Source organism: Physeter macrocephalus, chromosome 15, assembly GCF_002837175.3.
Source record: "Physeter macrocephalus isolate SW-GA chromosome 15, ASM283717v5, whole genome shotgun sequence".
Classification (NCBI taxonomy): domain Eukaryota; kingdom Metazoa; phylum Chordata; class Mammalia; order Artiodactyla; family Physeteridae; genus Physeter; species Physeter macrocephalus.
The window spans coordinates 18,804,840-18,831,701 of NC_041228.1; the positions used below are offsets into that span (position 1 = coordinate 18,804,840).

Here is a 26,862-nt window from a genome sequence, read left to right on the forward strand (position 1 = left end):
GGGATAAACCATAATGGAAAAGAATATAAAAAAGAACATATATATGTGTGTGTGTGTGTGTGTGTGTGTGTGTGTGTGTGTGTGTGTGTGTGAGGGGTGTGGATGGGGTCAGGGAGGCCTCTCTCTGAGCTGAGAACTGAAGGCTCAGTGAGAGCAGAAAAGTCTGATGAGTTGTTTCCAGACTCAACCAGCTAGTGAGCGGCAGCCCTGAAGTTTGAACCTAGGTTTGCCTGACTTTGAGAATTCTCCACTCCTCACTAAATCTTAACCCAGAAAGAATTGCTCCCCAAATGTTTACATTTAGCTGTGTTGTCCTCCCATGAAGCAACCTGAACAACAGTAAGGAGAGAAATCATTCATCCTTCACCCAATCGGATCATTTACCATGGGTTAGCCACGATGTGTATGCAAGTGCAAAGCACAGCTGTGACCAACGCCAAGGAATGTTGAGGAAAGCATTGTTAGCCAGGACCTGGGGTGATGTGGCCAGAGCCTGCATGCTCTTCAAATGCATCACAATGCCCTCTTTGCTCCAAAGGATCCTGGTCCTCATTAAAATGCAAGGCATGTGCATCGCACTTGTTTATTCCTTTCATTCCTAGACAAACACAAGTCTAATAAAGAGGCAAACAAGTGTGTCCAGGTCATAAGTCCACTTGGGAAGATGGGTATTTTGGGGAGGTTAGGCTAATGCTAGCAGGTTGCCATTGCACTGTGAGCTCTGAATGTCCTGTGGCACTCTGGGGTTCAAGGGTAATATTGCCTGCAGTGCTAATTACACACTGCAGCTCACTGCCAGGGGAGGTTGAGGAGGTCTGAATGTTAGAATTGGCAGCCATATTTCTTGGGTATTTAGAGTTCTGTCTGTTTGGGGAATGCGGCTGGTCCAGATGGAGAAAGTTCAACACTTTCTATGCCAGATGTTGTGGAACTTTCAGGAGATGATGGAGAGGCAATCCCTGTCCTCAAGGAACTTTCAGTTTAGTAGGAAGAATTTCTGACAAAACAAACTCAACCCAGCAGGCAAGGTGTGGTGAAAAAATCAGGAATTTGAACCATTCAGTCTGGGTTTTCTCCACCATTACCATGCAGTCTTGAGGAACTTATTTAATCTTTCTGAGTCTTGGTTTCTTCACTCATAAAATGGGATTTTACAAGTACCTCATGCCATTGTATAACTACCTGAATAGATGGTGACTATTAATCACTGTTGCTGTATTTATTACTGTTAGTATCAGACTATGGCAAATTCTGTTCTAACACTGAGTGACTTTGGGCAAACTATTCAAATCTTCGTCTGTAAAACAGGATAATTCTAATGGCCTTATGTGTGTAGTTCAAGAGCTAACTGCATTCTCTCATCACTCTTACCATCCTTTTTTTTTTTCTTTATTCATAGCTCTTATCACTCGTTGACATATTTGTATATTTTATGTCTTTTTCCATCCAAAAAAATGTAAGCTCCAGCAAGAATCTGGGTTCTTCTGTTAATTGCTGGTGTTGTTTGTGCCTAAATGCAATGCCTGGAACATAATATGCTCTCAATAAAATATTTACTGTGTAAATGGATGAGCAAGTGAATGAATGCTAACTCCTAGGTTAAATATTTAGCAAGTCGTAGGCTCCCAGCCCACGGGAGCTGTCTTTGGGCTTAGTGTCATTACTAGGGGTAGAATATGGTGCGTGCCAGGCCAGGACCCAGTACAGAAAGACTGCTCCTGGCTCCGTCAGGTGGTGATCTTTGTTCTTAGCACTGGCATCTTATCAACTGTGTTGTAGCTGGGAGAAGCAACCGGGTCATTGTCAATAGTAAGGTCACATGAGATTAACTGTAAAAATAAGAGTTTCAGAATTTTTATCAATTCTCAAGAAGAAGGGGAAACAGCTGCAGAAAGGGAGGAAAGTCTGGGAAAAGGAGAAAATAGCGTCTTTAGCAAAATGTTTTGTCACATGGGACCATAGGCTATACGTCTCTGACTGAGACTTACCCGGCTCCAAACCTAGAAGGCATGCAAAAGCAGCTGCTTCGGTCAGATGACACAAAAATAGTACACCGGTAAATGGCCCCGACCTGTAGTTGGTGCCAAAGTGAGAAACTGTCCTTGACAAATTCTGTTCTGTTTCTGAATTGTTAAAGGCACTAGGAAAAGAAACTCTCAGCTGCCCTTCAAGTGTGAGATTAGAGGAATTTCTTTTAAAAATAATAAAACAAAATATAGCATGGTGGACTATATAGCAAGAAATACTTAGAAGCTGGATTCTGGTTAGGCAGACCCGAGTTTGAATGAACTTGTGTGAACTTGGGCAAATTACTCAAACTTCTGTGAGCCTCTGTCAAAAAGAGAAACCAATATGTACTTTGCAAGACTGAGAGAATTCAGTGAGTTCATTCCCGTACAATGTCTGGCAATTCTAGGGGCTCAATAGATGGTAGCTGTTATTATTAACAATGAACACCGCGTGGATTATTTTGCTTAATTCTGCAGTAACCCTATGAGAAGGTACGGGATTCTTCCCATTTTACATATGAGGAGATGGAGGTCTAGGGAGGTTTTCTAACTTAGTCAAAGCCGCACAGCTAGCGAGCATCTGAGTCATGACTGTAACCAAGCCTGAGAGCCCAGGATTTTCGTAATTAGCAAGTCGTATAGCATCTCTCATAAGAGCAACAGAAGCTTAGCGGGGCAACGCAAGGTCCGGGACTTCTGCATTCTCTTGCATAACACTCTAGTGGCAAGCTGGGGTTATCGGATTTCAACTTTTCAGTGGCTCTCTGTTTACAAAGGACTGTAAGAGACCTATAAGGCTGCTAGAGGTGATATAAGGTCAGCTTGTCTTATGCCTGTCTTCTAGATCCATCCAGAAATAGATTGCTTCATCTCTGAAGTCCATCAAATGATTTTGTGAAAGGTATTCCTCCTTTTCTTAGCCCACTCCTGACAATGTTCCCTTTAATTAGCATAAATTACTTAGCACATGCCATAGGTATTATATATCTATCTATATCTATATATAGATTTCGTTCAGGAAATGAAATAGTAAGAACAAGGTGTGTATAGGATCCTTACCTTTCCTTTGGATTTACTCCGGAAAAATAAAACCAAGTTCTGGTTATTTAATTTAATTGAGTAGCTCTTTGCTGGTCATTATATATAAAGAACTCAGCTACCTAAGAGAGTTTTAAGAAGAGAGAAAAATAATAGATGCCTAGAGTTGGAAAGGACCATAAATGTTGTATAGCCAATCTTCCTTTGAATTTAGATACTTTATAAGACCAACCTTTTCCTGAATAGTAACCATGAGTTCATTTTGTATAAGAGAACTCTGGCAGCACGGCTGGCTAGAAAGTTCGTTTTAGTATGAGATGAAACATGCTTCTCTGTACCTTCTAGTTTTCCTCAAGGAAGTGCAATGCCCTTCAAATATCCGAGAAAGACAACCACACCCACCTTCTCCCATCATCCATGCAAGGCACCCGGGAGGCATGGTCACAGGTTCCTCAACCATGGGCCATGAGGGGAGCCCATTAGCTATCCAGTCTCTAAAAATTAGTCAGAGTGAGCCTTTTGAAACAGAAATCGGATCACGTCGCTGCCTGACTCAGATCTCTCCAGTAGCTTCTCAGCACACCCGAAATGAAACACAGAGGCTCACTGTGCCCTGGGTGGTCCTACATAAACCAGCACCTGATCCGGTCTTTGATGTCCTCTGAAATTGCTCCCCCATCTTTCACTCCACTCCAGCCACACGGGCCTTCCTGAACACACTGAGCTGTCCCTACCTCAGAGCCTTCCCACCTGCTATTTCTCCCAAGAGACACCTGGTTCTTCCCTCACTCCATCCAGATTTTTGTTCAGAGGTCATCTCTCCAGAGAGACCTTTGTTAACACCCAATTGAAAATCACTCCTCCCATTACTCTCTGTTCTCTGCTCTGCTTTGTTTTCCTTATCATTTATTAATTACCTGACATTATTATATTTCTCTCCCACTAGAATGTGAGATCCATGAGGCAGAAGTTTCGTTTTGTTCACTTTGCATTTCCAGTGCTAGATACATACAAAGTGCTCAATAAAAGTTTGTTGAATAAATAAACAAATAGATGAAGGAATTAATAAATGGATTGGGTAATAGGGACTGCTCGTCATCTTGGTCATGCCTCTCTGAGTGATGTCTGGTCCTGTAGTGACCTAAAACAAGTGGTCACTTAAAGGAGACACACATTCAGAAGTGAAAACAGTCCAGACGGGGTCCATGCAGTGTCAGGCTCAGCTGAACTTTTCTCTCCTGGATCTGAGCGGTAATTGTCTATTAGAGGAGCCTAAGGTAAAACGAGGGCATTTAGAGTTGTGGTCGAGCATAGGCTCCTATAGAACTCGCAGGTAACAAAAATTCCCAGCTTTCTTTTACAAGGATTGTTTTCAGTTCTGGTCTCTCCTAGTGTGAAGTTTTATAACTGAATTTTGTATTCTATTTCAAGAATCTTACCCCAGACAGATTGATCTGGCTCTCTCTCTATTTTTTTCTAAAATCTTTTGACTTCAACCTGTCAAGATATTTTTGAATTTCGATTCAGTCCATGGTACGCAGTACGTGGCAGCTAGCTGTTGCTGGAATACTGTGTTCGAGAACATACCCTGTATCCATGATTCAGGAATCAAGTAGCTACCATCCCTGTCACCCCCGCAGATGTCTCCTAGGGCATAGGAAGCTGGAGAATGGACACTGAAATAATGTTTCAGAAAAGCTTCCACTTTATTTTTTTTTTTTTTTGCGGTACGCGGGCCTCACGCTGTTGTGGCCTCTTCCGTTGCGGAGCACAGGCTCCGGACGCGCAGGCTCAGCGGCCATGGCTCACGGGCCCAGCCGCTCCGCGGCGTGTGGGATCTTCCCGGACCGGGGCACGAACCCGCGTCCCCTGCATCGGCAGGCGGACTCTCAACCACTGCGCCACCAGGGAAGCCCCCACTTCCGCAATCTTATTTGCACAGAGAAACAACTGAAAGGGGCTGGAAGAGAGATCCTGTCTTAATTCTGCTGTCCAAATCTCATGTACATAAAGACAATCTCAGCAGCATAACTGGCAGAGTCTATGAACTGTATCTATAACTCATCCTACAAAAAGCCTGCAAGACAGGAGGGCTCCCTGGAAGTGGGGTGGAGTAGAGATTGAAGGAGCCAGTTCTCAGTCTCTTCCACACATAACCCTTGCATACTTCTACGATGGAACTCACCGGAGTGTGTTTAACAAACAGTTGACTTCCATTTCTTCCGATTAAAACATGCTTTTTACCTCAATATCCCTGATACTACATGGTACTTGGCACTGAGTAAGCTTTCACTAAGCATTAGCTTATATTTTAGGGAATGCTTACTAAATCTCTGTTGAATCAATACTATATGAATTTGTAAAACTCTCACACTCCAAAATTTAGAGCCATTGTCTGACAAGGACCTGCGTTTTCTCTGATCCCTTAGGAACTTTGAAATGACACGGTTATAATGCCCATGGCTCTGATCACTTCCTCATTACCAACTGATTCTTTTTTGGGGGTCAGTCTAGAATAGAAGTTAATCTGTGGCTTCTGATATGTTCTGAAATAGGAAACATTATCAAGTATCAAGACTTAGCAGACATTTATCAGATTCCCTGCTTTTAATAGAATCATGTTTCTTCTAGAAAATAGTTGAAATTCCCATTCCTTTTAGATCTTGCTAGTTTTGTAATTTTCATTGGGAAATCATGGAGAAAAGAGGACTCCCCCACTTAATATGTACTTGAACTTGGGCAAGTTGCCCAATTTGAGCTTGTTGACAGTGATAATACTCTGAAGGGCTTTATGAGGTTAAATAAGGCAATATATAAAAATATCCCTAGTTATGTTGCTGGGCAAAAGGCAGGCACTTACTAAATACTAGCACTTAGGGGGTGTCCGCTCCATGCCAGGTATGGTACCACTCATGCACACTTGCTTCTCCCTTTTCCTTCACCCAGTCCTGAGCTGTCCTGATATCCCAACCAGAGCTACTTTAGCTCTGTGACCTTGCCTACGAGCAGCATTTCAGTTTTATTGATTGCAAAGTGGGAAGAGTGAGTAAGCCTTAATTCTTCTAACTCATAGCCCTCTTTTTTTTTTTTTAAAGAAATGTTCTTTAAACGTTAAGACATTTTTTTTAAATGAGGTATAATCAACATATCACATTATAGTCATGTCAGGTTTATAACAATGGTTTGATATTTGTATATATTGAGAAATAATCACCATAGTAACTCTAGTTAAGATCCATCACCACACATAGTTACAAAATTTTTTTTTTCATAATGAAAACTTTTAAGATCTACTCTCTTAGCAACTTTCAAATCTGCAATGCAGCATTATTAACTACAGTCACCATGCTGTACGTTACATCCCCATGACTTATTTATTTTATAACAGGAAGCTTGTACTTTTTAACCCCCCTTCACCCATTTTGCCCTTCCCAACCCCCTGCCTCTGGAAACCATCAATCTGTTCTCCGTATCTTTGAGCTCTCTCTCTCTCTTTTTTTAGGTTCTTCCTATAAGTGAGAACATACAGTATATGTCTTTCTCTGTCCGACTTTATTTCACTTAGCATAATGCCCTCAAGGACCATCCATGTTGTTCCAAGTCATTGTTCTTAAATCCCACAACTGTCCCACAGACTCTGGTTAGAGTTTGTTTCCATTAAATTCAAGCCCCTTGAGATCTGTAGGTGAAATGACAAGGCTACAATGCCCTAGGTTTTCTTCTTAGGCTACTTTATTTGAAAGTAAAATGAAGCAGGAAACTGATGAAGTGGAATGGCAGAGACCCTGAAGTGGTCTAAAGGAGTCCCAGGAAATCCTCCTATTTTTAGGGAAGTAGAGGGTTTCATCACACATCGGGGCTAGTTAAAATAGGTCCACACCACAACTCAAAACGCTTCAGTTTTCCTGTTAATTATCAGGTTTGGAGGGTAACTGAGGTGACTCTGGAGACAGCTTTGAAGGCACTGACCCAAGCTGCAAATCGGGATTAATATTCCTTTTCTGTGGGTCCAGATGCTTTGGAATTTGCTTCACTGTGAGAATAATCTCACTAGCTCTCTTTTATTTTAGCAGCATTTTTTGAGATATAATTTATAAACCATAAAATCCATCCTTTTAAACTGAACATTTCTGTGGTTTTTAATACACTCACAGAGATGTTCAAACACCACCATAATGTAATTTTAGAACATTTTCAACACTCCAGAACAAAACTTCATATCCAAAATCAGTCACTTCCACATCACCTGACAACAACTAATCTACTTTCTTTCTCTATGGATTTGCCTATCCTAGGTAGTTCGTATAAATGGAATCATACAGTATGTGGCCTCTGTGTCTGGCTTTTTTCACTTAGCATGATGTCTCCAAGGTTCATCCATGTTTTAGCATGTATCAGGACTTCATTCTTCTTCATAGCTGAATAACATTTAATTGTATAGATATACCAAATTTTGTTTGTCCACTCATCAGTTGAGAATTCTTCTATGAACATTTGTGTACAAGGTTATGTGTGGACTATGTTTTCAATTCTCCTGGGTATGTACCTAGGAGTGGAATTACTGGGTCATATGGTAACACTATGTTTAACATAGTGTTTAACACTTTGAGGACCTGCCAAATTGTTTTCCAAAGCTGCTGCACCACTTTATAATCCTATCAATAATATATGAGGGTTCCAATTTTTCCATATCCTTCCTAATACTTATTATTTTCTGTCTTTTTAATTTTAGCCATCCTGGTGGGTGTGAAGTAGTATATATTTCAGTGTAGTTTTGATTTGCATTTCCCAAATGACTAATGATATTGAGCATCTTTTCATGTCCTTATTGTCCATTTATATATCTTCTTTCTAGAAATGTCTATTCTAATCCTCTGAACATTTAAAAAATTGGGCTATGTGTCTTTTTATTGCTGAGTTGTAAGAATTCTTTACATATTCTGGATACTAGACCCTTGTCGGATATATAATTTGCAATTTTCCCCCCGTTCTGTGGACCATCTTTTCACTTTCTTGCCAGCTTGACAACAATGTTTTTCAATCCATGAACATGATTGTCTTCCCATTTATTTAGGTCTTCTATAATATATTTCAATTATGCTGTCTGGTTTTCAGAATACAAGTCTCACACTTCCTTTGTTAAATTGATTACTAAGTATTTTAGACTTCTTGATACTATTGTAAATGCAACTGCTTTCTCAATTTCATTTTAGATTGCCCATTGCTAGTGTACAAAAATACAACTGATTTTTAACATTTAGCTTGTATCATGCCATCTTCCTGAATTCATTTATTCGTTCTAATATTTTTTAAACAGATTCATTAGGATTTTCTATGTACAAGTTTATGTCATTTGTGAATAGAGATAGTTGTATTTGTTCCTTTCCAAGTTAAATGCCTTTTGTTTGTTTTTCTTGCCTAATTGCTTTGGCTAGAAGTGCAGTGTTGAACAGAACTGGTGAGAGAAGACATCCTTGTCTTGCTCCTGATCTTAGGGGGAAGGAATTCAGTCTTTCACTGTTAAGTACGATGTTAGCTGTGAGTTTTTCGAAGAAAGCTTTTATCAGGCAGAAGAAGTTTCTTTCTATTCCTACTTTGCTGAATGTCACTAATTGTTGTTTGATTTCAAGGGGAATCACAGAAATGGCAGTTTTGCTTCCTCCCTGAGAGGGTACCATTGTGCTCTAAGCATGTGATGATGCCATTCCATTAGCAAGTATAAACTTCCTTTTAGGTTTGAGTTCAACAACTTTCTTGAGTTGAAGCTCAAATTCTCGGGACTTTCCAATTCAAATAGAAGGTCTTTATTATTGTAGTTAAAACCTGTGCCTTCAAAGCTGTCTCCAGAGTCACTGCACCCTTTTCCAAATAAGTGCTGCCCATTTTCTCTTGAGGTTAGAGAGAATGTGAAGAAAAAGTTGTTCATAACATGTCTAACTTAAACCTACATGTAATCTCTCCATAAGTAAAGGGAAGTCTCCTAGAACCTTTGTCACTACTGAGCACCTATTATGTGCCCAGCCTTTTGCTACCTACTGAGAGTGAAACGGAGCAGGGCCCTATGGTCTGTTCCCCCCATATCCTCAGCCTGCCTTTTGTCTGTGCAAAGATTTTAGCCAAAGAATAAGTTTAATCAGAGAGGTGAGAAAATGCAGAAACAAAGGAAAACAGTCAAAGGATACCAAATAATAATAGTTTAGTCATTAAGCATAGTCAAGGACCTTTATTTCCTTCTCAAGGGCTATAGATAATATTCTGAGCCATATCCTGTGAGCTGTCTTATAGATACTGAAACCCCCGCCAGGTGGAAGAAGTTAACTACAGGATGACCATTATGACATGACTATAGCAATGACATGAGCTGCCACAATTCTGAGGATTGGCCTCAAAGAAATGGAAACAAACTGACCCTGGAACTGAAGATTAACTATACCTAAAACCATCAAGATGAGGCTGGTCAGACCACCAGTGACCAATGTCAAGATGACTGTCAGAGCTGACTGTGCTGTTTCTGCATGTAGCCCCTTCCCTCTGTCTATAAAAGCTCTTGCCCCCTGATTGTCGGGGAGTCAGCCTTTGGACCGGCATCTGCCCTACCCCCACCCCCGGGTGCCGGCATCCAAAATAAAGCAAACTTTCCTTTCCACCAGCTTTGCCTCTTTATTGGCTTTTGAGCAGCGAGCAGCCGGACCCCACTTTCGGTTACATGAACATGATAGTAGATGATGCAGTCTTTATCCTCCTGTATTTAATAATGGCTAATATTTGTATGTTTACTATGTTCAAGTACTGACCTACCTGCTTAACATGCATTATATCATTTGGTCTTCACATCAACCCTGTGTGATGAGAACTATTATTATTTTTATTAAAAGAAATCTGAGTTTTAGAGAAGTTCAGCAAGGTCTCACGCTTAAAAGTGGCAGACCTAGGTTGGTTGGGCTCCAGGATCCAGACTCTGAGTCTCTATACCATGTTGTTTCTTTCCCCTGCTCTCTGGGGATTTATATTTTTACTGCTGAGACAGGAAATACTTAAATAAAACAGGCAACACTAAAGAGCAAGAGATAAATGTTTTGGGTAGAATCTATAGGCTCTTGAGGATAGCACAGTGGGTATTGCAGTTGTGAGGAGGGTTCTTGTTAAGATGCTGAGCCTTGGGGCAAGGAATGGATTGACTAAGACTTGTATGAGCACAATGGAATGAGGAGCAGGGCCGAGAGGAGCATATGGAGAAGTGTGGAAATCAGCTTGGACTTCTGGGGGGGGAAGAGTCTGACTAGAGTGAGAGTTTATGTCATTTATCAATGAAAGATCTGGTTTGCGGGTAATTTGGGTCATATTTGGGTGTGTGTGTAGGTATATGAATACTACAACAAAGGGTAGGGTTTAGAAAAGTATTTAAGTAGTGGAATTAACTTACTTATTGATTGTTTTTGTTTGTTTTTACAAATTGTACTCCTTGAATTTCCACATTTCTGAGAAAGTGCCAGAGAGGGAAGGGAGGCGGCTGCTTAGATGGGATCCTGGCTTCCCACTCCCACTAGAGCAGCTCCAAATTTAGATGTTGGTATTCATTTTGAGATTTTATTTGAAAATAAGGTTTTAATGCTTAAAAAAGTGTTTCAAACCACTGAGTTAGCCCAATAATCCTGCTTTACAGATGAATAAATATGGGCTTAAAGGGACACAGCTAGTTAGTAAGAGGGCAAGAATTCAAGTTCAATTCAAGTTCCAATGTAAACTTCTTGATGCCAAGTACTTCATTAGGCAAACATTTATTGTCTGTTTGTTATATCCCAGGAAAGATTCAAAGCTCTGTGGAGTGCAAGGATGACTGGTCCCTGCATTTGAAGGACCACAAGGGATAGAGATGCCTAAAAAGAGATTATAGACAGTATGGGAGGCCCACTGCTCTGCACGGGATGGGCAAAATCAGGGGGTGCTTCACAGAGGAGTGACACCTGACCTGAATCTTCACGAATATGTTGGAGTTTGCCAGGGAGAGTAGGTGGAGAAGAGTATTCTAGGCTAAAACAACAAGGTATATTAAAGAACGAAGATGTAGGAAAGCACAGCTTAATCAGGGAATAGCAAATAGTTCTCAAATTAAGAGAACTTACCCTTTATTTAGCATTCTCCTGTGTCAGGCATTGTGCTAGGCAATTTACATGGATTATTTCATGTAATGTTCTTAAGAATTCTATGAGCTAGATACAGATGAGAAAACTGAGTCTTAAAAAAAAACAAAAAACAAAAAACTGAGTCTTAAGGTGGAGAAGTAATTCACCTAAGGGTCATGTAAGGTCTCACAGTTAAAACAGTGGTAGAGCTGGGATCTGAATCCGGGGAGCTTAATTTTGGATTTAGAGTCCTGTGCACCTTGCTAAGCAGTTTGGATTTGATCCTCTAGGTCAGTGGTTCTGAAATTTGCAGCAGAACCACCGGATGGGCTTGTTAAAACATAGATTCTGGGCTCTACCCCTGAGTTTCTTAGGTAAGACCCAAGGATTTGCATTTCTAACAAGTTTCCAGGCGATTCTGACCCTCCTGGGGTCAGAACTTTTTGAGAACTGCTGTGATAGGAAGCTCCTGGAAGGTTTTCGGTTTTGGGGGAAAAATCATCAGATTTGCCTGTATTTTATGCAGGGCTCTCTGGGTAAGGAATGGAAATGAATTACAAGTTGGATAAGAGAGACCTCAGTGAAATGGTGTTTGGAGGGGGAAGAGAATGCACACAGGAAGAATAGTTATGAGATGAACTTCTAATGTGTGTCCAGAAGAATGAAGATGAAGAGATAAATCTAAAAGTAATCACACAGAAAGATAATTTAGGTATTAATGGCACTCAGCAGGCTCTGATAAAGGATAGTAATAATTGTAATTAATAATGAGACTCTGCAGACATGGTTTCTGATTAGAAACAAGAGATGAAAGGGTTGTAGAACAAAAAGTGGTTTTAAGGTTTCCATGAAAAGAAGTTGGAGAGCAGGGTGGCTGTTGAGGTAGCTGTGTTTTGAACGTGTCACGTTGAGGCCCTTGTGTGGCCTCATAGAGAGACATCACGCTATAGTGGGAAGAGGACCAACCTGGCTTAGGTGGTGTGGTTTCTAGAAACTCAATCACTCATTCTACCATTTTGAGATGTCACCTACCTCCATGTGTTTATCTACAAGTGGAGTTGGCAACAGCTTCTCAGCCTGCTTATGTGAGACTGGAGGGTAAAGGCTGAGCGTTTTCAACCTTGTGTTGATACTTTTTGTAAAACAATTTTCTCTAGTCACATACCCACCGATTCGTGCTCAGATGTTACACAGTCCACATGGCAAAGTAGACTCAAACGTCTTTCATTCACCTGGACTTTTACATGCACGTTTCAGAGTAGCCAAAAAAAAAAAAAAAGACAAATTGAGTTTGAGTTTTAAAATGTTTTATTATAAGCTAGGGTTAGGAACAAAGCTGAGTTATTTCCTGGGGGGTAATTCTTCTTAACCTCAATTATGAATAAATGTATTTTCAAGTGTTTCAAGTCTACTATAACTTTACTTTAAATCCACTGCCTTAGAAGATTTTTAAGACTACTGACACGTTTTAAAGCTATTAGCGCGATCCCTTAATTAACTATTTAATTCTAGAGTGTTAGCAAATGGATACATGTCTCTAAGTCTTTCTTATAATCCCATTAAAATTTAAGAAGTGACTTTACTGGTCATCACGATCATTGCATATTCATTCACTCAGGAGTCATCACATTTAACGCCTTCCTGCCCCTCAACCTCCATACCCAATGCATTAACAAGTCCTTTTCTTATAACTCTCCCAGTTTTCTGCCTCTCCACCAACACCATAATTTTCTTGGTGCAAAATATCACTCAGTGTCTTTTGTCTGGATTACTGCTGTCATTTCCAAACTAATCTACTGTATCCATTTGACTCCCTCCAGTTCATAACCACACTGTACAGAGATTAACGCTTCATATCTAATTAAGCTTCCACCAACTTAAGCCCTTTAAAGGCTTTCCAAAGCTTTTAGGATAAAGACTATACCACCCTACAGGACTGATGAGGCCCCACATGGACTGACCTCTACTAACCTCTCCAGTCTTATTTCACTCCAGGCTCCCTTTTATCTCCCTGAACTAGTCAAACGGGCTGTCTTCTCTTCTGGTGGATGCCTGGTGTCTCCAGCCTACAACCTTTGCGGATCCTGTTCGCTCCGCCTAGAATCCTTTTCTCCTCTCTTATCTAGTTACTCCCCTCTATCCCTCAAATCACAGCTCATCTGACACTTTTCAGAGTCTTCTGTGACCTTCTTGACCACATCAAACCTGAATTACATGTTCTCATAGCATCATTGACTTCTTTACGTCTATGCTTGCCACAGCTGCAATTTTACATTTATTTCTGTGTCTATTTGATTGATATGCAGCCAGGGGACTATGTTTGGTTTGGCTCCTTGTATGGAACTAGTGCCCAGAAGAGTGCTTGGTACACAGTAGGAGCTAATGAACATTTGTGCGATGAATGCATATTCTTAGAGAGTGTTCCAGTGCAGGGGCTCATGTTTGGATTCCATTGGGAGTAAATGTAATGCATAGAAGTTTATGATATAAGTTGATGTCATTGAAAGAGGTGACGGTGTTGATTTCAGCTTTCAATTGTGTAATAAGTAATAACACAAGTACTGTTTTCATTTGAATAGGCGTATGCTATTTCTCCACTGGAGAAACCCCCGGGACCATAGATTACCCGTAAAACTTTGCCTCTGTGGTTTAAACTCTTAAGTGGTGTCTACTTTATACATACAGGCAGTCCTGAGTTGTGGAAGCGATTGAGCCTGCTTGTTTTTCTGTTAGCTGTCATGATTTTTTGCTCCATTTAGATTGGCAAATCCCTTTTGCAGAGACTGTTGTCCGGTTTTTATTCTGAATTTTCTAATCGTCCTCAGCCACAGCAGAAGTGAAAAACAAGACTTAAAGACTTCTAGAATAGGATAGGAAGAATACACATGGGTGCGGTTTTCTTACTTTCCTGGTGTATGTGCTGTAGTGACTGCTAAGTGGTACCCCTGAAAATCAGGTGGTCAGTGACTGTCTAACACCATAGTCTGAGAAGTATCCTGGGACTAGAATTAAGTCAAGTCAAGGCACCATGATTGCAGTTAATTTTGCACCATGAGAAGCTGGACGTTGATAAAGTTTGAATCCGTTCATGAATGCTTCATAATTACTGCAGGAGGCAAGAATGACAACCCTCAACTGCAGATGTTTCAAATCTCACTGTTAACCTCAAGCCCTCTTACCTCAATCAGGGCTTGGGAACAAGGATTCACAGAAGTATTTCATGAAAAGATGGACTGTGCATTTGTATAAATGCAACTACTGTATTGCAATTAAGCAATACACACACTGCTGCTTCGTACCACCAGCAAAGTAAATAAAATACTATTCTGCTGCTTACAGTTTGGAGATGATCCCCATGGAGGAATAGCCACGGTTTGTCATTGAGATTGAAACTTTAATGTCTAATTAGTAGTGAATGCTATTAATGGTGTATGAAAATTGCATTATGAATTAGATCAAGCAAGTCAACATTCAGGGCAGAAATTAATTCATTCAGGGTAATTTATTCTAATGCTCTGTTGTTCTTACATTATTTGTATCAGAATGTGGTCCTTACATTGCTTGTATCAGAATAGCCTATTGGGTCAGTTCTTGTCTAGCTCCTAAACTCCCCCTTTCTTCTCCCCACCGCCTGGAGCTAATGAATCAGAACCTTGGGGTTTAGACCATAAGCATCAACATTGGAAACAAGTTCCCAGGGTCATTCTTATGCCCAGTAAAACCTGAGAACCACAGAATGATTTTTAGGGCCTGAGACTTGTCAGATTTGTTTGGGTTCTCTTCTGCCAGGGGGCAGTGTTCTCTGAAATATGGCTGGATTAATAAACCAAGCTGAAAGTTAATTTTAGTCTTTCTCATACACTTTCTTGTTTACTGACCCCAACCATGGTTGACCTGATACCCAAAATCTTAAATACCAGAGCAGGGGAACTTTCTTGATTCGGTTTTGTTATAGAAGGTTTTAGACTATATTTCGGTCATTTTAGTTGAGTTTCTGGACGTGTGGTATGCGTTATCAGGCTTTTTGATTTTCTCAATTTTAGATAATGCGGGGTAATTTTATTTTGTGTTTGATTTGATGCCCAAGATAGGGACTTTGGTCATCCTCTTGACAGTTAATTTATAATGATGTCTTTTAGTAAAATCCTGTGTAACTGTGTTAGATGGGGTGTGTGTGTGCGTGTGTGTGTGTTGGTGTGAATGTGTTCCGTGCACACAATGACCTGGTAGAAGATAAAGTTCTTTGGCAGATGGTTAACAGAAATAGTGGCTGAGTTCAATCCTCTTAGATAATTGGTAACAAGTGCTGTACAGAAACCAATTCTGGATCAACCTGGCTATTACACTTCAGACTTTTTCCCCCTGCACAGCTACTCTGCATGTCAAAAAAAAATTAATGGATAATGTTCAGCTTCTGAGTCTAATTTTTTTTTCAAGGGGAACCTTCACTGTCCTCATGCTGGATTTCTACCATCAAATCTCAGACAGATTCTAAATCTGCTGGACTCCGGTGAGGGCTGGGGAAGTTGGCGAGGGCGGGGGAGCTCCTTGGGAACACTGTGGCATACAGTGCAGTCACAGGATTGCCTTGATATTTTCCTTTTAGCTTTATAGTTGTCCTCTGTAAAAGCAAGCCTGCATCTTGAAATTGAACATAAAGAGTAAAAAAATCTTACGTGGGGTTAACATCTTTCATAAGCCTTGCTAAATGCAGGACCCCAAATCATTTCAGTATGGCACACAGACTAAAGCAAGAGGCTTCTATAGAAAAATTCATAAGCCTGCCATCTCTGCAAGGCTGCGAAATGAAAAGGACGTTAGAAAGGCAGCTAAAATGTTGGCACTGTGTTTTTTTCTTTTGCTCAATTAGCTGTTACTAAATTCTAGAATATCTAATGAAACCCAGGACTAATGTGCAATCCACCATAAACAAGTTCTGGCTTTTGTGCTATCCGGTTTTATTTGAGCTGAGCCACTGCTTCCTCAGTAATTTGTTGCATGGTAAGCGCCGTATTTGTTTACATACACGCATATGCTGTGTGTAAGAACCATGGTCACCGGGTCCGGCCAGAGAAAATCCAAAGATAAGCTTTCCTCCCTCATTTGAATCCTAAAAGTGTACACTATTTAAAGACCTCTCAAGCTTTTGAGGCCTTGATTTCTTTTAGAAGTCTCCTGATTGCCAACTAGCTTAGTGAAGAGACTCGAATGCTCACGATAGCATCAAAGGGCACAGTGTTTGGTGGCTAGATGATCATTTATCTGGGAAAAGCCTAGGGAAGCAGTTCTTTAAAGCTAAATTCTTGCTGCCATTGAGATTTCCTTCCTCAATTCGATCATTCATAAAGCTTTCCCATCCCACCCCTGCTGCTCCCGTACCCCTCCCAAAAAACAGAAACAAAAGCAAAAAAACCCCCCAAACCCAAGCTGACAGTTTTTTCGGGAGGAAGAGGCAGAGAGACGTGAAGTTATATCGTCCCTCCTCACCCGGCAGAAGAACTCCTTGCTGCTTAGTTGGAATTCCCAGCATTTTGATAAAAGTTACTTCTCTAAACTCTCACAACAACATGGGGAAACATAATGCTATCTCTTGTGTTTCGTTACAATCGTGGGAGATTTCATCGTGAGAAATGTTTGAGGAGTCGGGAGTAGCTGAGAATGTGGCAAAAGGGACAGGGTCGTTTAAACTGCCAGAAAAATAAATAAATAGGCAAGACAGAGAAAGTTATTAGGTTTATAATTTATAAAACTTTTCTTTTTAAAAAAATAAAGTCGTGAGTTTGACTACATTGTAAACCTTAAAAGCTTAGAGCGGGTAGAAACCCTTTTATGGCTCTGTTTCATTTTTATCGGATAAAATGCATTTGGTTTCTTTTTTTAAAACCATGTTTTTAGGAGGGAAGAAAAATGAACATGCAGTGTTATTGGCTACAGCGACATAAGAAACCCTTATGTTACCAGAGGAAACCACATGAAAGTATCTGTGTGTCAGGGGAGGGACAGATAGGGGGTGGAGAGAAGGAGAGGGATATTTCAAGCTTCTTATGCTCAGAGCTGCGATTTGTGAACAAACTGTGATGAAATCAAGCTGTGGACAAATCAGAGGAGACTGTCAACCTCCCAGGTGGGATTACTTGTAGTTAATAGACTGGACTCAGAGCCCCAAAAAGCAGTGCATTCAGTGTAGGCAAACAGAACACACTGCAAAAGGCTTTCCAAGAACGCTCTGCCATGGCCAGGAGAAACTCCTGCCAGCTGTATCAGGTAGGAGAATGACAGAATGCCAGGCAAAAGCCTTGGTCTTCAGAGCTGCTTCCTGATTTTGAATTTTCTTTTTGTTTCTAAAATGAAGACAGCACTGTATGGTGCCTTTGGGAAGCTGTAAGATTGGGTGGTAACGTTGAAGTCATTTGCATTGCCTTCCTGGAATGTGATTTAGGCTCGTCTGGCTGCATTGACAATTTGAGCTCTTTATTCCCTTAGGTAATATCCCTGTTCACTTTTGCTGTTGGGGTCAATATCTGCTTAGGATTCACAGCAAATCGAATTAAGAGAGCAGAAGGATGGGGTGAAGGCCCTCCGACAGGTAAGTGTAGCAACTCTTCCCATTTTCAGTCTTTTAAAAATTTTATACATTGGGTAATCAGTGTCAGCTCATTAAGAAATTCATCTTTAATCTTGCAGTGTAACTACTTTAGTCCTAGATGTCTCTGGAATAAAAGCAGCTCTGTGTATAATTCAGATAGGATAATGTGGTTTAATGAGAGAACATTTATGATCTCTTCATGCTAGATAGCTGGCTATTTAAATCTCTGTCCTCTGAAATTTCTAAATGTTAAGATAATATTAAAGCTCTTGTGAACTGACAAGGCTGAAACAGAAGTGGTGAGAACAGGTGCTGGCTTAATATTAAAGATACATGAATTTGATTTATTGTCATGTGGTATGAGATGTAGTATTTGCTTCCAGAAAGTTCTGACCTAGAGAAAAATAGGTATGGAAGTAAAACAGGCAGGGAACTCTCTTTGTGAAACTTCAGGGCTATGAGATTAAGATTTACCTAGAACAGGAAAAATATAAAAGAGAGGAGGTGTTTAGAAGAGTTTACAAGATTGAGTTGCACTCATTGATTTTTCTTTTGGACTGAGGAGGGGTAAGTTTTAATAGTGTGCCTTGACTTAACTAATAGAACTGAGGTGAAAGAGTTTCCTTTTACAATACACTGTGCCATAAGCAGTGTGGGAATTCTTTTTTTTTTTTTTTTTTGGGGGGGAATTCTTATGAAGGAGCTCCTTGTGCAGATGGAGGGGCTTAACTGACCAGGTCTTAAGTAATGAGTTGGTTAATTTCCTGGAAATTGGAGCTGCTGATGGTTTTATAAATAAAAATTACATATTAAGTAATGGGTGCTCTATGGGGCAGTCTTTTCTTGACTTTTCCTGACGTCTCAGCAGGTTTGTCTGCCTTCCTGTGCATTTTGTATTTCTCTGCACTGTATTTCTTGACCTGACTCATAAGAGACTCTCACCTGTCTCTGTTTAGCCAGCATGAGCACTTATTAGCCAAGTTATGATCCATACATTGATGGAATACTGAGTCTTCCTTACATCAAGCAAGTAACTTTTGAGTAAGGGTGAAAAAATTATATTGGAAGTAGTTTAGTGAGTCCAAGTGGGGTGTGCTTGGGGTGAAAAGTGAGAAAATAGGGCTTCCCTGGTGGCGCAGTGGTTGAGAGTCCGCCTGCCGATGCAGGGGACGCGGGTTCGTGCCTCGGTCCGGGAAGATCCCACGTGCCGCCGAGCGGCTGGGCCCGTGAGCCATGGCCGCTGGGCCTGCGCGTCCGGAGCCTGTGTGCTCCGCCGCGGGAGAGGCCACAACAGTGAGAGGCCCGCGTACCGCAAAAACAAAACAAAACAAACAAACAAACAAAAAAAAGTGAGAAAATAGATCATAAAAATTGCACCCCCAGGGAGCCAAATGGACAGAATGGGTTGTCTTCTGTTGGGGACGGGGAGGAAAGTAGATCACTAGGCTGGAGAATCCCGTTTTTATTGGTAACAAATGCTCTCTTCAAAGACTTCTTTTTCTTGTTCCAGGCAAGTATAACTCCCATTCACACTGACTGTAACTGTTCAGACTGGAAGGGGGGAATTGGATCCTTAGTTTGGTCATGTGGGCAAGCTAACATCTTGAGAGCTCACTGCTGGTTCTTTCCAATGGACCCTAAAGGAACTTTTTTCCTGTTTTGTGTTAATATATTACTTTGGCTAAAACTGATATTAAAAGCGATTTCCCTGATGAACGTTGTAAAATCAAGTCACCCATTATTTTCAAAGTTGACTTCTTTGGAAAATGGTCACGAAAATCCTGGACTGGCACCCTGGATCTGTATCACTTGCTGGGCCATCTTGGGGAAGTCACGTGTGAATTCTGCTTCCTTAGTTGTACGACAAGGAACAGGCCTGGATGATTTTTAATTTTCATTCTGGATTTGAAAAAAAAAAAAGCCCATGATTCTGTCCACTCTGTTTCATTGCCTTTTGAATGTGTGCGCTCTCTTCAGGAGAACTTGAAAAATATAGACCAGATTTACTAATCCTTGAATATATTTTGTGTATAATAAATTATTTCCATACATTATTAAGAACAACTATAAGAACTAATGAATCAATGCTACTTCTGGAAAAATAATATAATCTAAATTAGCATCTATAAATCTAAGTGATCTTAAACATACTACAAAATATTTGCTGCTTGAATTATTTAATTAAATCATTAATTATCTTCAGCCTTTATGGTATCTTCTAAAATAATTTATTGGTGAAAATTCTACGGCTAAGAAGTATTAGTCTTGGGACACAATGCCATTCAAGTCTGAGTTTTGGGATTTTGGTGTACCTGACACTTTTTGTTTTAAATTTTCTGTTGATATAGCTTTACCAGCTGTCTAGGCACTGTGGATGATTCCTCCTGAATAAAGACCAAGATGTACTTTGGAAACTGGGTGAGAGCATAGTGCAGAGAATTTAAGCATTTTCATCTTTTTAAATGTTATATGTGCCTGAAATGACACATATCGTTGGTTATTCTGTCAGCAAAGCCTACACGTCGGAAAACACTGGGTGAACGATTACTTATGTATTAGAGCAAGGTACTAGGAGGAAAGGCTGCTATGCTTATTTTCAACAACGCTTTCATGTTCCAGAGAAATCCTGGGCAGCTAGACGCTTCGAGATCTTTCCACCAAATAGAAGGAACATAAAGGGTATTGACCTACGGCCAGCTTCAGACTGACCGGAGCAAGGCCTCTCATTCACAAGCATTCAGTTTCTTGTTTAGCAAATGTAGGACCCCAGAGTCCTCAACTGTAGCTGAGAATGTTCTATACTCAGGCACACCCTTGCTGCTGTACTACGGACTGAGGTGTTAAGTTTCAAGGCTGTGGCAGTGCAAACTGTTATAATTAATTAACTAGCACACTTGTTAGCTGGATTTTTTGTTAGGATGTTGTGATCTATTGGAAATCATGGTAGAATAGGGTTTCCTCTACCAGATCATAGAAGATCTATAGATTTATTAGAAGATATGAAATGAGCAGAGCTAATTATAATTCTGTTGGGTAAATGTAATGGGCCATCAGGTAAGTGAAATGGCTGGAATAACTTTTCAAAGAGAATGTAAAGAATATGTGCAATTCAGTTTGACATCCTTGTCCCATACGTCTGATGTAGCCAGCTTGATTGACCTTTAAAATTGCAAGCGAAGTTGTGTGTATACAAGTGTGTGTGCACTCATGTAATGTGCATATGTGTATGTTTGTGGTGTGATGGTGGAGCCTATTTCACTGAAGTTGGTGATACATACTCTTCCAGTCTCCAGGGGGAAATGGGATATCCTCTGAGAGAAGCAAGTTAGTACTTGAAAGACAAAGGGAAATTTCTAAGCTTGTGAATAACTGGCTAATATGGACTGGAAAGCTCAGTCCTCATTCTACAATGAAAAGTCACTTAAATGATAGGGTGGCAGCATGTAGGAACTGCAAAGCTGACAGATGTATCAGTCATTACTCTGCAAGGAAAATTAAGGGACTATCACGTTTTGGGATTTTATGTTAAGTCTAGTGTAGAAATCAGAGGGAGTTTAAGTCAATGGAATGAAATAATTTGAATTAGAATTTAAGGAGGGCATGGATTTTTCAGTTCATTGTTAATTGGTGCTTGGGTGCAGTGGTTTTTCATTTATCTTAAAAACGATACAGAATCGTCTATCTTGTTGCATTAACCAGAAATCTCCATCTTCAGTAGAGTTCAAATAGAATGTGTCTTCCAAGATCATGTTTTAAAAAGAACATCTAAAATTCAGAGCTTATGTATATAGTTTGAAAAATCCTTTGTTAATGAAAACGGTATTGTAGTTATAGTCAGATGATCTGAAATTGCAGCTAGGCCTTTGCTAACTCAAGTTAGGCCTAGAGCTCTGCTCTTCCAACCAGGAAAATGGGGGTAATGTTGCCTCTTTATCCAAAAAGATTTTTGAAAACAAAATGCCATGCTAAGACTGATGAGAATATAAAGTGTTAAGTATATGATGATACACTTAATTTACCTCCAATTTTGTTTTAAGGTCAGTGTCTAAATTTTTACCCTATCAACTTGACAATACCTGCTATATAAAATGATGTTTCATTGTTTGGTAGCAGATTTGTAAATCGTTCAGACTTAGACTACTGACTACTCTCATAAATGCTATTTGAGTGGTTTATAAGTGAAATTAAAGTCTTAAATTTCATTCAAGTCAACTAGAAATCTGTTTTCTTGTAGTTTATGAGGTCTTTCTACATGAGGACGTTGTATTTAAAAATACATTGAAAGTACAGGTGTTTGAAAACTTCCCAGGTGGGCCTATTTATTAAAAAAATTATCTATGAAATCTGGTTCGGAAGCTGTGAAGAGGAGAGAATAGTGATGCCTAAGTAATAGGTATTTATAGAAAGTGACGTATTTAGGAAGCAGAGATACAGACATGCAGGCCTGTATGTAAGTGCTGCTTTCTAAGGGATGAGGTCAAAATGTATGGACACCAAGGGGGGAAAGGGAGGGTGGGGTGAACTGGGAGATTGGGATTGACCTATATATACTACTACATATAAAATAGATAACGAATGAGAACCTACTGTATAGCACAGGGAACTCTACTCACTGCTCTGTGGTGACTTAAATGGGAAGGAAATACAAAAAGGAGGGGATATATGTATAATATAGCTGGCTCACTTTGCTGTACGGCAGAAACTAACACAACATTGTAAAGCAACTAGACTCCAATAAAAATTTTTTAAAAAAGAAAAACAAACGAACAACAAAAAGAAAAAATGACTTCAGTACAAGAAGGTATGACCAGAAAGAATGAATCATATACTCCAGAAGAGGCATCAGACAGTATTAAATCCTCGAGTTGGGCGGTATCTTGAGTGTCATTCACGTTGTCTGCCTCCTTTCCTTGCATTTTATACTTCAGACAGGGCAGGAAGACACAGGAGAACCCGATCTGTTTCAATGCTCTTGAAAAGGAGGTGACATAACCACAGTCTGTTTCATTTCAAGCCTTTAGTCTCACTGTCAGGAGATACTAGGGCTGGGAACCATGGAGAATGGGAGGAACAGAGAGGGTGTCGTATCGCAAACTCTGAATGCAGGACCGGACAAAACTTCGAAGAATCGTCCAGCTTTATGCTGAGCTAAATGTTTTCAAACTTAAATACAGCCTCCTTCACTGGCCATCATTCAAATCTGAAAATTTCCATTTTGCAGAGAGAGTTGGAGGGAAATATGATTGGGACTCCAGGATGAAGTAATGTTTAGGTCACAACTCTTGCCATGAATTAGATTCTTTCCAATAGTCTAATTAAATTATCGATAGTATTTCTTCCGTATATAAATGACACCAGAATTCCACAACGCTACCTCTGTGTCGATACGGTAAGATGGAATGTTTTAGAAATAAGGTTTTACTTAAAGAAATAAAAATAATTTCACTTGTTTCTATCAGAATTATGAATTTGAATGAAATAAATCAGGTTTTACATTGGTGGTTTTTTTCTAAATCATGAAATTATGCTTCTGTGAAAAAAAGAAATGTATAACATTCTTTTATGCATATCATACATGTACATACACACATATTTTAAAATTTAAAGTCCCTATTTTTAAAAAACTTCCGTCTGTGTAGATCTGTAACATTTATTTTTTAAGATTCTGGAACAGACTAGTTTCTTTGAAGTAAAATAACACCATTTAAGTATGTAATTAAATTGGCAAATGTCTCATACAAAATTTCAAACCCGCATTGCACCTAGCACAGATTTCTGACTTGATCCTTTTGAAGTTTTTTGTTTGTTTGTTTCGTTTTGTCTTTGTCTTTCTTGTTAGTTCTGAGCTTATTAGGTCTGGAAAAGGAAGGCTTTACAGATTTTAGAATTCAACCATAATAAGTCAGAGAATCTTTCCATATTTGATCATTCAATCAGGTATAATATAAAGAGAAGTCCTAAAATCTGTGCTTAGCCTGGTGTGGGGAGAAGGACATCAGACCTGGGCATGAAATGAAAAAGCCAGCACATGGGGATGAATTACAGAACTACAGAAAGAAGCAGGGCTAGAACTTGTTATGAAAGAAGATGGCAGGGATGGAATAGGCCCTGGAAAGGCAAAGTGAACTTTGTTCTACTCTATCACTTTATTTTCTTAAAAAAGGTGCAGCAGTTCAGTTCTTGGGCTCATCGGACTTGAAGAAGTATATGGCTCAATTGTTTATCTTCCTATTTCTCTTCCTGCCATTGTCAGCTGAATCCAAGTCAGCCAAGAATGAATTTTGTCATATGTATCCCTAATCCACATAGGCCCAGGAATTCACTCTCATTTGAAAGCTGTTGGTAACCCAATCTTGAGTACTTTTTATGAGATGTATCTTTGCATTATGAGTGTAAGGGCAAATCTTTCTTAACAAAGCTGTCTTCACTTTAAGGGTTGGCAAGGAAGAGTATAATTGATAGGGGCAAGCTATTGAGGGAAATTCAATTATTTTCAAAGACAAAGTAAGGGATAAACTTAGAGAATAACCAACTTTGTAAGAAAAGAGTAAAAATCACGTTGATAGAATGGATGAAGAAAGGTTTAAAATGGCTAAAATTTTGTACAGATATTTTGAAAGGAAAGAAAGAAAGAAGGAAGAGCTTATGATTAGGAGAAAGCAAAGGGCATGAATGGGGGAAAATTTCACATGTGGGCTGGGATGCTATGAAGAAGAGGAGCCAGGACAAGTAAACAACTACAAACAATGTGCCTTTGGATCTCTTCTGATTCTCTCAGCTATAAGTGTAGCCAAGCATACTTATGTATGCAGCTCATAGGCATGAATACTACTCAGAATTTATTAGATGGCTGTTGGAATGTTTCTGTCTAAGCAATACCCTTAAAAAGGGAATAATTCAATTATAAGCATTTTTCTCATCTTTATCTTTTTTCATATCTCTACTATAGGATTTCTCTGTTTTTCCTTTTTCCACTTCTCAACCGTCCTCCCCTCATAGTTTCTTAGGGTCCAGCATGCACTGTTGATTGGTTGGCCAAAGTCAATAGAAAAATGTGGTTTATGAACCAGAGGTAAGGCATTGCATTGGAAACCTGACATTATTTCTTAAACTGAACTGGTGTGCTTTGTATGTATTTCAAGATCCGAGAATGAACCATGCAAAACTGTTTCACATCTCATGGTCTAGTGAATCTGTTTGCTTTAGTTGAACTGATCTAATGCCATATGGGTGAAGATTGGGTGACTCTGACTTTAAAGAGGACAAAGAACTAAGGGATGAACAGGATGTTCAGAGAAATGGCTTCGGTGAACCTAGAAATCTCATTTAACATCTGTTCTCTCCTTGCCTCTGGTGTTTGCTTGATTTTATAAGTAATGAATACTAATCATAAAAAATGAAAAATTTGTAAATGTAAATAAGGAAATAAAATTACAGATAGCATGTTTTAAATAACATTTGTTAGGATATTTATATATCAGTATTATATAACATATACTTTATACACATATGTTCACATGCATGTATACATATATACACGAGAGAGAGAAGCAAGCAAAAACCCAAAAAGACATTTGTAAAATATTAGACTTTTCAAACTGCAGAAAAGTAAGAAGTCTCCTTGCTTCTGTCTTTCTCATTTTCCCCAAATGTAATTCCTGTAAGGAGTTTCTTAGAGTGAAAAAAAAAAGGTTATTCATACTGGCACCTTGTCTCAATGGCTCTGTTCTCACCCTCTGTCTCATCTCTAGCTCTGGCCTCTGTTTTTATTTTATATTTATCTTTATCCTTATTGCTTTGTCTCTATTTTTAACACAATATATATCAATTATATGTACTATTTACTACTATAACAGTTTTCTGTACTTTGCTGGTTAAAAAAATGTGTTTATCAATTTTGTAGATCTTTGCATATTAGCCTATGAAGATCTGACTCGTTCTTCTTAAGGGCTGGGCAATATTCCATTTATGGAGATAGTGATTCTTTTTCTTTTTTTTTTTTTTTTGCGGTACGCGGGCCTCTCACTGCTGTGGCCTCTCCCGTTGCGGAGCACAGGCTCCGGGCGCGCAGGGTCAGCGGCCATGGCTCACGGGCCCCGCCCGGACGCGCAGGCTCAGCGGCCATGGCTCACGGGCCCAGCCGCTCGGCGGCATGTGGGATCTTCCCGGACCGGGGCACGAACCCGTGTCCCCTGTATCGGCAGGCGGACTCTCAGCCACTGCGCCTCCAGGGAAGCCCGAGTGATTCTTTCTTGTACGTGTATCTTGGCAAACTTTTGCAAATATATGTGAGAGATAAATTCCTAGTAGTGGAATTTCTGGGTGAAAGATTCATATGCATTTAATCATGTTGATAGATACTTCCAAATTGTATAAACTTTTTAATAAAAATTTTCATTCCTAGCAACAGGTATGACACTGCTTATACTTTCCATTCATCTGAAATTAATTATTTTGTAAGCTAGGATGAGGATCCAGATTAATTTTCCAGTCAGCCAGTTACCCCAGCACTACTTACTGATAAATCTTTTTTTCACTTCTTGATTAATCCTTCTTTCTTTCTCTGATTTAAAATGTTATTTTCATTATAAAATCACTTCCCTTATATTTGGTCCTTTTTCTCATCCTCATGCCCAGGACTGATCTACTTATTTTCTATAACCAATCTGTTTTAATTCTTTAACTTCAGAATATATTTTACTTCCTTTTCAGTGTTTTTTGTTTTCATACATTTATTTTTGATAAGCATTTAATATTCTCTCAAGTTTCAAGAATTCCTTTTTGTATTTTTATTGTGATTGCATTGAATCTTTAAGTTTATTTAGGAAGAACTGACATTTTGTTGTTGTTGTTGTTTTGTCTTTTTGTTTTTGTTTTTTTCGGCTGTGCCGTGCCTTCTGGGATCTTAGTTCCCTGACCAGAAATTGAACCCGGGTCCTCAGTAGTGAAAGCACAGAGTTCTAACCACTGGACCACCAGGGAATTCCCGACATTTTTGTAATATTGATATTTTTACCTCCAAGATGGTATGTTTTACCACTTAATTAAATCTTTTAAAATATCTTTTTTTGTAGAGTTTTACTGTTCTTTTTTTTTTTTTTTTTTT

At 39.5% G+C, this 26,862-nt stretch overlaps 1 protein-coding gene across 1 annotated transcript in view; it reads left to right on the plus strand.

The window, feature by feature from the left end:
- ENPP2 (ectonucleotide pyrophosphatase/phosphodiesterase 2) overlaps positions 1-26,862 on the plus strand; it is a 107,134-nt gene that overhangs the window by 14,427 nt on the left and 65,845 nt on the right. The window contains 1 exon segment of the mRNA XM_055091133.1: positions 17,654-17,756. Within this exon segment, the coding sequence (XP_054947108.1) occupies positions 17,654-17,756 (103 nt within the window).